At 46.9% G+C, this 9,818-nt stretch overlaps 1 protein-coding gene across 4 annotated transcripts; it reads right to left on the bottom strand.

Moving 5' to 3' along the window:
• Positions 1-3,830: 3,830 nt before the first annotated feature.
• Positions 3,831-7,261, bottom strand: RBM3 (RNA binding motif protein 3). Of its 4 annotated transcripts, none has more exons than XM_029241359.1 (7): positions 7,167-7,261; positions 6,443-6,562; positions 6,103-6,209; positions 5,350-5,455; positions 5,157-5,250; positions 4,587-4,672; positions 3,831-4,248 (listed from the first exon to the last, which is right to left on the bottom strand). In XM_029241359.1, the coding sequence occupies exons 2-6, from the start codon at positions 6,543-6,545 to the stop codon at positions 4,612-4,614; spliced, it is 471 nt and encodes a 156-aa protein (XP_029097192.1). In that variant the 5' UTR covers positions 6,546-6,562; positions 7,167-7,261; the 3' UTR covers positions 3,831-4,248; positions 4,587-4,611. The 4 variants fall into 4 exon arrangements, with proteins under 4 accessions (XP_029097192.1, XP_029097193.1, XP_029097194.1 ...); XM_029241360.1 differs by having other exon boundaries at positions 4,591-4,672; XM_029241361.1 differs by having other exon boundaries at positions 4,587-4,669.
• Between the last annotated feature and the right edge of the window lie 2,557 nt (positions 7,262-9,818).

Genomic DNA, 9,818 nt, shown 5'->3' with positions numbered 1-9,818 from the left:
CTACCAGACACTGTTCTAGGTGTTTCCCATGTCTTGACTCATTCAGTGGGTATGATCCCCATTTTACCCTTAAGGAGAAAGGTTTCTAAGAGGTCCTGGGTTTTGAAGGAAGGAAGGCAGGACCTCTGGTGCTGGGCAAAGAATGGTCCAACTGCCTGGAGAAGCCAGAGGGGTCCTGAGGGCTGTGATTGGGGGGGAGAGGCAGGAAGGGGTTCTAGGACCTGTATCTGGTTTTGTTTTTTTGGCCACGCAGCATGGCATACAGGATCTTAGTTCCCTGACCAGGGATCGAACCCGTGACCTCTGAAGTGGAAGTGCAGAGTCCCAACCACTGGACCACCAGGGAATTCCCTAGGACCAGCATCTGGAAAGTATTGTCAGATGTCAAGAAATACAAGCTAGCATTGCAGGGTTTCTTGAGGCCCTTGGAATAGAGATGCCTGTTAACAATGGAGAAGGCTTTGGGGAACAGGGGCAAGCCAGCCAAAAATAGCTGACAGCCATCCACTTCCCATGCCAACGCAAAGGTCTAACAAACCACACCCCTAACAGTTTTCTTTTGAACTTTTTATTATGGAAAGTCTCAAACTTACAAGAGTAGTGATTTAATATACTTCCATGTACCTATCACCCAGGTTCAACAATTATAAACACACTGCATTTTCTAAACTGCAGGCTCCATAAGCATTTCAGTGGTTTGGAGCCAACTGTTTTTGTTATCAAAAAGATAACTAGAAAACATCAGGGCATTTTGCACATTTAATTCATTAAACCTTTCTTCCACTTAAATAGACAAATGGGTAGATTGTATCCCAATTTAAAAAAATGTACTTCTTACTAAGGATTGCAGTCAAAGTTTAAAATGGAGACCACAAGTACTGTGCTTGAATGACTATTAAGTAGACAGAGTAAAGAAAACTTTCTGAATTTTACTTGAAGGAAGCTTAAAACTGAATTTAGAACAGCATATTAGAAATGTTTACGCAGAACAATGCCACAGATTGTTTTCAACAATTTAGAAGCCTTAGGTTTCTTTGTGCCTTCACTGGTTATGTTAGAACCCATGTCCCACAGACTCCAGGGCAGTTCTCCATAACCTAACACTAATACTTCTGCAGTATATTGCATACATATTCACACTAAGTGGGAAAAATAAAGATTATGAAAAGCTTCAGGTCTTGTCACTGAATTTGAAATAAAATGACTTTTAGTTTTGCAGATCTCTGTGCACTTCGAATTATAAGGGATCATGCTAGCCTGGAGAGGGGTGAGAGGTGGAAAAGGAATGCAGCTAGGCAGGAACTGTGGCATGCTTTGTCTCCAAAAGCAGGAGTGGAAGAAACACTGCCCACTGTTATCCGATACGCTTTCTTACATACCTAAGTATTTACAGCAACTTATTTTAAAAAGCTTTTTGAAAGTTTGCATCCCCCAAACCAGAATGTAGGGCAAGGTTTGGGGGTAGCATCACAGACCTACCTTGTTCTAAACGTCACCTCCAGTACCGCTCTGTGAGGTGGCACTATTATTCCCATTTTGCACGTTGAACCTGAGGCAGATAAAAAAACTAAGCTAGGAAGCAGGGTCTGTGAGATGTTTGTATCAAGTTTGGTGGGGTGTAGGCAAGATCCAGGGAGTGAAAATACAAATACCTGTAGGCCAGGAATCTGGTCTTCACAGGCTTTGGGACACAGGTTCTCAAAGCACCTTTGAATGTGCTTGTGGTCTCAGTGGGTTCTCGGGAAACATGCACACTAGTTAGATTCTGGTCAAAGTGAAGAGGACTAAGAAGCTTTTAATAAGGGTTTTCAATCTCAAGTCCAGAAATTGTATTGCTGAGTATGTGCCAAAGAAAACTGTGTCTTCTAGGCCCCTTCCTTAGAGCAAGTAAACAAGAGACTGGGCATCCGAAGGCTGGATTACTAAACAGCACCTTCTGAAAGGACGTTTATGGTTTTTGTTGATGTCACTTGGGGGGTCATTTTGTTGCAGGAACTTTGTGATTATGGGATCCTGTCTCAGGCCACATTGTGAGACGGACATTTTACTTCCCGAGAGGTAGGATGCAGAGGTGCCCCCCGCCCTAGACAGTTAACAGTGGTCCTGCCAGATCCCACAGCCTTAACTCCCTGGAGGCCCAGCACAGAATGCCTTAGACTGAGTACTCAACCAGTAAGGAGTAGCCACAATGTCCCTTTACCTGGGCCTGGATCAGCAGTCCAGGCAGGTCTCTGAAGTTCCCAAGTCTCCATCCACCTGGCAAAACAAATTCATGACTGGATGGGAGGAATGGTCCTGGGGCCTGTCTCAACTAGCTGGGAGGCACAGGAGACAGGCCATCAATACTGGAACTCTCACAGTACAGGGACCCACGTAACCTGTCAGCTCTGGTTGCCATTTAACAGCACCATACACTGGGTGGTTTATAAACAGAAATTTCCCGTACTTCTCGAGGCTGGAGTCCTAGGTCAGGGTGCCAGCATGTCCAAGCTCTCCTGGGGGAGAGCTTTCTAGTTTGCAGACTGCCAACTTCTTGTTGCATCCTCACATGGCGGAGAGCAGGAGATTGAAGCAAGCTTTCTTAGTGACTATTATAAGGGCACTAATCCCATCGTGACAGTGGAGCCTTCATGACCTCATCTAACCCTAATCACCCCCCACAAAGGCCTCATCTCCTAATACCATCACATTGGGGAGTACACTATCAGTCCATTAACACCTGCCCCATGAATGAGTGAATAAGGCAGTTTAGGATGTCCTGAAACTTACAATCTGGTGGTACTTGGCTCAGTATCTGCCAATTAGAAGCAATGGACATAACTGATCAGAAACTCTAAAGAGGGACAGAGCCCATGAGACTCCAATGCAGGCACCAGAACCATGACTAAAGGGAGTTAAAACTGAGGAACTACCACTTTACCACTGAAGACCCTCACACCACCATGGAAGACTGAACGCCTGTGGTTGATGCCTTTGCCAACTGTTTTTAACAGCTATAAACATGCTTATTAAATGCACTTGACCCCCCCCCAACAGAAAATGTAAATTGTCCATGAGGCTGAAAGACATGTTAAATGACCCACTGAAGGTCAAATAAGTGGAAAGCAGCAGAGCCTGGATTTGAATCCTGGAATCAGAACCCAGAGGCGGTGCTCCTAGAACCCTGTTTTCAAACCAGGATTCTCCTGTGTCCCCTACCCAAGTGATTTTACTATACCTGCCCCCACCCCCAGTATTTCAGGAGGAGGAGCTGGCACCACTGTTTACAGCAGGATTTAGCCTACATTCTCAGAACAATCTTGTGAGAAGGGCACCTACCTGATGCTCAAAGACAGGGAGATTCAAACCCAAGCAGTCATTCCAAAGGTGACACCGAGATGATCACAACGGGACCAAGAGACCATCTCAGGAAACCCAATTCCAGCCATGAGGGGATTTCACCTGGACTCCCCACCCTTCCCACAAGCCTTATGTATACCAAAACCAATCCCAAACTCAGCCAAACTTTGAACTCAAGGTCTCTACCCCTTCGGCAGTCCCTGCCCACCCCCTAACTAAATCCTTTTCTCAGTCTCCCTCTTGAACTTCTTCTATTTTTAATTTGTAATAAGCCTCTATACCTTAATTTGAGTAAGGAAAAAGCACTATCAGTATCGATTTGTTTTCATCTTTTTAATCAACTCGTTGAAAGACATCCTAAACACTACATGAAACACAACAGAATATTTTTTTCTTCCAGTATTAAAAAAAAAATGACACAAATATTTTTAAGAAACTTCTATATAATCAAGGCAGAGATCTGGAGTAAAAAACACCTCTAAGTAATCATGTTCTTCATTTCTTATAGTTACAGTCAGAGATTGCTTCCTAATCGTAATTAAACATTGTGTTCAAAATGTTCCTAAATGCACATTATTTAAAAAAAAATCAGTCTGGCCGAACATTTTTTGCCAGAACCAACATTCCTGAGAGCCTGAACTAAAAAACTGGTTAAAAAAAAAAAAAAAAGGAAAAAATATCCAGACTCCACAAATGTCTCAGAATTTGTCTTTAAATGGGAGAAAAATTTAACAAGAAAACACACGGAACTTTCTGAAAGGTCTTTAACAAGCTACCTTGGGAGCTCTACTCAAAAAAAGAAGTTGACGTAACTAAAACAGATGTTTCAGTGCAGCTCCAAAAATCTTTATAAATACAGCCATTTGCAGGGATGGTCCTGGATCAGAAGAAGTTTTATTCCTTGTGTATCTGAGAACAGTAAGAAGGGGGAGAATTGTGATGTTGGGAATAGGCCAACATGCTCACTTCCCAGGGCTGATGAGGATGCTGAAAGGCTAGACAACAGGGACACCCCTCCACCTCTTCCATGCTCAATAGGAGTAGATGATTATAGACAAGACAGGTTTGACACCCCAACCCCCCCAACCCCCCGCCAAAGCAGACTAGCCTTTAACAGGCACCTGAGAGCAAGGGAGGCCTAGGAATGGTGTCAGGTGGGCTTGTTGAGGTATGCATAGGCAGGAGAAAAGTGAGAGGGACAGGACTGGTACATAGAAGTCTGCTCGGTGGCAACACAGAAGCCTCACCTACATTAGGTGTGCATGCCTCGTCTCAGTTGTCATAATTATCCCTGTAATTTCCTCCTGAGTAGCGGTCATAACCACCCTGGCTTCTGGGAAAAAACACATAGTATCACAGGAACATCTTATATATACCTTCTGATGATACTAAAAACCATGTATACTTACAAATCCTGTCACATTTTTATGTACTATAATATGAACTTTAACGTGTAAAATGAGATGTTAAACATGAACACCAAGTAAACATCAAATAATCACATTATGTATAACTTACGTACAGCATTTTAAACCATATTAAACATTAATAGAATACACACAATTAACCAAGACAGTACAATAAACGTGTATGTGTCACTATCTACTGCACACTGCAATTATATGACCTAATATCTTATTGTTATATTTAACACAAATTATTGTTTCACACTTATTTTGTAGTTTCATTATAATGTGTAAAAACAAACAATAGTATAGCACCACAGTAAGAAATGTATGAATACTCAGGCAGCCGAGCTGAGATCTTGGGGAGAGGGAAGAGCACCACCAGAGTACCCCAACCCCTTGGCTACCCACCTGCCGCCATAGTCTCTGGACCTTCCATATCCATATCCATATCCTCCAGGTCGGCTATCATACCTGCCACTTCCATAGCCCTGGTCCCCACCACCTACAGCAGATAAAAAATATTCAAATGGTAATTGTCCAGACACAGGCTAACAGGCAACTCTCCTCCATATCCCATTATCAAACTTACCACTGCACTTACCTCTAGAGTAGCTGCGACCACGCCCATAGGCCCCGAAGGCACCCCCTCTTGTTCCCCGGGCCGACTTGCCCGCGTGGTCCACACGGATCTGACGACCGTCCAGAGACTAGGTGTGGGGAGACACAAGGAGGATGGATGGGTTGGTGGTCAAACAGAGCAGGGATGAGGTAAGAGCGGGCTGGGCAGGTGGGCAAAAGAGCCCAGAAATTCCTGCTGGGCACCAGGTTCTGGGTACCACATTCCAGAACAAGCTCCTTTGACCAGAATGGCTTTATCAGGAGCTACAGAATCCCACAAAATGACCTGAATCCACCGTGTTCCCCCTGCTACTACTTACATCTTGACTGAACTCAGGTTGAGTTCTCCTCCCCACTCCTCTAAGCTGCCCGACTATTAGGGCTAGATAGACACCTCTCTTGGTTTGAGGCTTCAGAGTCCATCCCAGAAGACTCACGAGGTCCTCTCCGGGCCAGGCCCGCAGGTCTGCAGACTCTACTACCTAAGCCCAGAGCAGGTCAACCATCCACAGGTGGCTTCTCGGCCTCATGCAGGACCAGTCGTCGCCTCCCAGGCAGCCCGGCTCTGTCTGCCGCTGCCCTCCACCCCCTAGAACAGAAGGCAGTCACGCTCCTGTGAGTGGGCACTGCGGAGCTTGGTGGCCGCGCTGCCCCTAGCAGACACAGAGGGAAAAACAGAAAGAATGGTCGAAGTGACAGATAGGAGCAGGGCCCCTATGCAGGTAGGCGGCCTCACCTCTCCATTCATGGCTCTCATGGCATCTGAGGCATGCTCTGGATTGGTGAAGGTGATGAAGCCAAAACCCCGGGATCGCTGAGTGTCCCGGTCCTTGACAACAACCACTGGAAAAGGGAGAGGGGAGAGAGGTAAGAGGACAAGTGGCAAAGGGTGTTGGACCCTCCTCCCACCAATCCTCAACGGAAAGTTATCGAGTTCTGTCTTAGACCTAGGAACAAAAGCAGGAAAGGAGTAATGTAAAGGCCTGGGGTCCTGACCCTTTTCTCCTGTTTCCTGAAATGTATGGGCCCCAAACTTCCTTCCACACCCCCCATCACGTGTCTGGCCCATGTCTCACCCTCAGAAATAGGTCCGAAGCTGCTGAAGTGGTCTTCCAGAGCCTGCTCATCAGTGTTGAAGTTGAGCCCTCCCACGAAGAGCTTCCCTTCTTCAGAGGACATGGCGGTAAATTCAAGTCCTGTGGCGAGAATATGGAAAAGAATAGAAGAAGCAGTGTAGTTGGGAGAAAGAGATTGGAGAAATGAGAAAAGATAAAGAGAAGAGAGCAGAGAACACAGAAGACACAAAAGGAACAAAATAAGGGGTAACTATGGAGAAACACAGAAAGGCCAAACCGGCGGGAATCTACGGGGCGAACTCAGCGAGGCAGCCATTTGGGGGCCGCCTTCGCGCATGCCCACAACATCCCCCGCCACCGCGCCCGTCATTTTGTGCGGCCGCGCATGCCCAGAACACCCTTGCGCTCCCTCCGCACCCGCAAAACAAGATGGCGGCGGTAACGTAAGAAAACCCCCCCACCCCCACCCAGGCCTCCGCTGTCGCGCGGTCACTGCCACCAGCCACGCCGCCAGCCCTCCCGGCATTCCTCGCAATTAAATATAGCGCGCCAACCTCGCACCAAACAAACTGTCACCTCCGAGCACGGGACCCACTCGCCCCGGAGAAGCCCAAGCCTACGTGTCAAAAACCGGTACTCTCCCCACTCGCGCACCTCGCTCTTGCCCGGCGTGGCACACGTCAGTGGGGCGAGAAGCGGTCGCTCCGCAAAACATGCTGCTTACCTGGAAATTAAGTAAAAGGCCGACGAGACAGCTACCGCCAAGAAGCCGAGAGACTGGGAAGGGCGCCGCGCGGGAAGACTCCTGATAAAGCGTACGTAGCGGTACGTCACGGGTCTTCCGTCACGCGTGCCGGCGTGCGCGCTCATTGGCTGACGCCAGTGAGGGGGCGGGGTGGGAGGAAGGGACGGCAATGCAAAGGGATCGATGCGCTCAGTACGCTTCCGGAAATGGAGGCGAGGCTTGTGTAGTTGGTTCCGCCTGGCATCAGCATCTCTCCACTGGCCCCAGCCGTCTTCATCCCTTACACGCACGAGCCTTTTTCCTGTCACACCCATTTCCGTCCCGGACATCACCCTCACCATCTTTGACGTCGTCTCCCCCATTGGTTTTGACGTCTTCCTCTAGGTTCCTGAGGACATAATTACCGTCCTCTGATAACTTCTTTCACCTTCTAGTCCTCTAACCTCATACCTCTCGAGGCCTCGATGTTTTATCTCCCCACTGTCCCTGACGTCATCGCCCTTCACAGTCCTTAACATCAGACCCTTTGTTTCTTAGTCCCTGACCTTGACCCCTACGTTTCCTTCTCTGTGCCCAACATCTAGCCACTTGTTATGGGACCCTTTTCCCTGGCATCGTTCCTTCTCATTTATAGCTTCAGCCCTCATCCTTATCTGACAGCCTCCTGAAGCCAGTTTCTCGAATTCCCTACCATTGGACCACCTGAGGTGCCTTCTACAGAAGAGGATGCTTCAATCTTCAGAAGGAGTAAATCCCAATCCAACAGAACGATTATTTGCTGTCACTCAGAGTTGCTGAACCCTTGATCCACAGAAAGGACTTTCACAAAACATAATGGACTTACCCAAAGCAAAGAGTGTCTGAGCCCACTCCCCACAGTTTGTTCTTGTTCAGCCTTCTGAGTGTCTGAGCTACTTTTACAATGAATGGATTTGACAGACTTTTCATTTCTGAACTCCCCATCAAGGAAGAATGGGTTAGTTTTCCCTCAGAGACTCTAAATATGTCATCCATAGAATGGACTTGTCCAGCCTGCTAAGGGTGAGCACCCCAAACACAGACTAGATTTAACTTTTGGAGTACGGTATGGTATGCATCCACAAAATGGACTTGTCTGGCTTTTGCCATATCCAGACTTCTATGCCCAGGATGGACGTGAAGAGATTTCACATTGTCCACACATGTGCTAGTCTTAGCCCTCTGATAATCTGAGCCCCCATGCAAAAATTAGAGGTACTTATTTACCTCTCAAAGTGTCTGAGCTCTGATCATATTTCACAGTTCATGACACATCGTCATGGTTGTTCTATGCAAAGCCTCTCATTTTATTTATTCTTTTATTCCTGCACCCAACTATCATTCTCTTCCTCCCACCGTTAACTATTTTATTGGGTTTAATGTTATCTCTTGGTGTGATTTCATATAAAATGTGCATTTTTGTGTATGCTTTTTTAAAAATGTATTTATTTAGGCTGCGCTGGGTCTTAGTTGTGGCATACAGGATCTTAGTTGCAGCATGCAGACTTCTTGGTTGGGGCATGCGAACTCTTTAGTTGCAGCATGCATGCAGGATCTAGTTCCCTGACCAGGGATCGAACCCAGGCCCCCTGCATTGGGAGCACAGAGTCTTACCCATTGGACCACCACGGAAGTCCCTTGGTATGCTTTTAATTTAAATGGTAGTGTCGTTTGTTTTTGGTTTTTTTTACTCTTTTTTTCAACCAGCATTATATTTTTATTCCATCTGTGGGAATTCCCTGGTGGTCCAGTGGTTAATACTCTGTGCTTTCATTCCTGGGGCCCAGGTTCGATCCCTGGTCGGGGAACTAAGATCCCACAAGCTGTGCAGTGTGGCCAAAACAAAAAACAAACAAAAGAACAAACAAAAAAAAACATTAATGGGAGTTTTGTTGGGATTGCATTGAATTAATAGATTTGGGGCAAAATAATATCTTAATAATATTACCTGTGGAGGTTTTAAAATATGTTCACAAACTCTTTGATAATGCCCCCTTCAAGAGTTGGAGCCTAGTTCCCTTTCCCTTGAGGGTAGGCTGGACTTTTGACTCACTTGTAATGCACAGAATGAGCACATCACTTCCAAAACTAGGTCATAAAAGGCACTTCGGGGCTTCCCTGGTGGCGCAGTGGTTGAGAGTCCGCCTGCCAATGCAGGGGACACGGGTTCGTGCCCCAGTCCAGGAGGATCCCACATGCCCGGAGTGGCTGGGCCTGTGAGCCATGGCCGCTGAGCCTGCGCATCCGGAGCCTGTGCTCCACAATGGGAGAGGCCGCAATCGTGAGAGGCCTGCGTACCGTAAAAAAAAAAAGAAAAGGCACTTCAGTTTCCTGCTTTCACACAGACTGCTTTCTCTATGGGACGGTACCTGGTACTTCATGCAGCAGCCCTAGGGAGGAACTGAAGCCTCCTGCTAACAGCTATGTGAGTGGGCCTTCTTGGAAGTGGAGTCAAGGCTTCAGATGACTGCAGCCCCCTTCCGCATCCTGACTGCAACCTCATGAGAGACTCAGGTTCAGAACCACCCAGCTAAGCCACTCCCAGAATTCTGACCCTCTGAAACTGAGATAATGATTATTGTTTTAAGTCTGGGAGTAATTTGTTGCCAATAC

The sequence above is a fragment of the Monodon monoceros genome, unplaced genomic scaffold (genome assembly GCF_005190385.1).
Source record: "Monodon monoceros isolate NGI ecotype Baffin Bay Population unplaced genomic scaffold, NGI_Narwhal_1 Super_Scaffold_22, whole genome shotgun sequence".
Lineage (NCBI taxonomy): Eukaryota > Metazoa > Chordata > Mammalia > Artiodactyla > Monodontidae > Monodon > Monodon monoceros.
The sequence above is the reverse complement of the archived record's forward strand: the minus strand, read 5'-3'. Positions and strand labels throughout refer to the sequence as shown.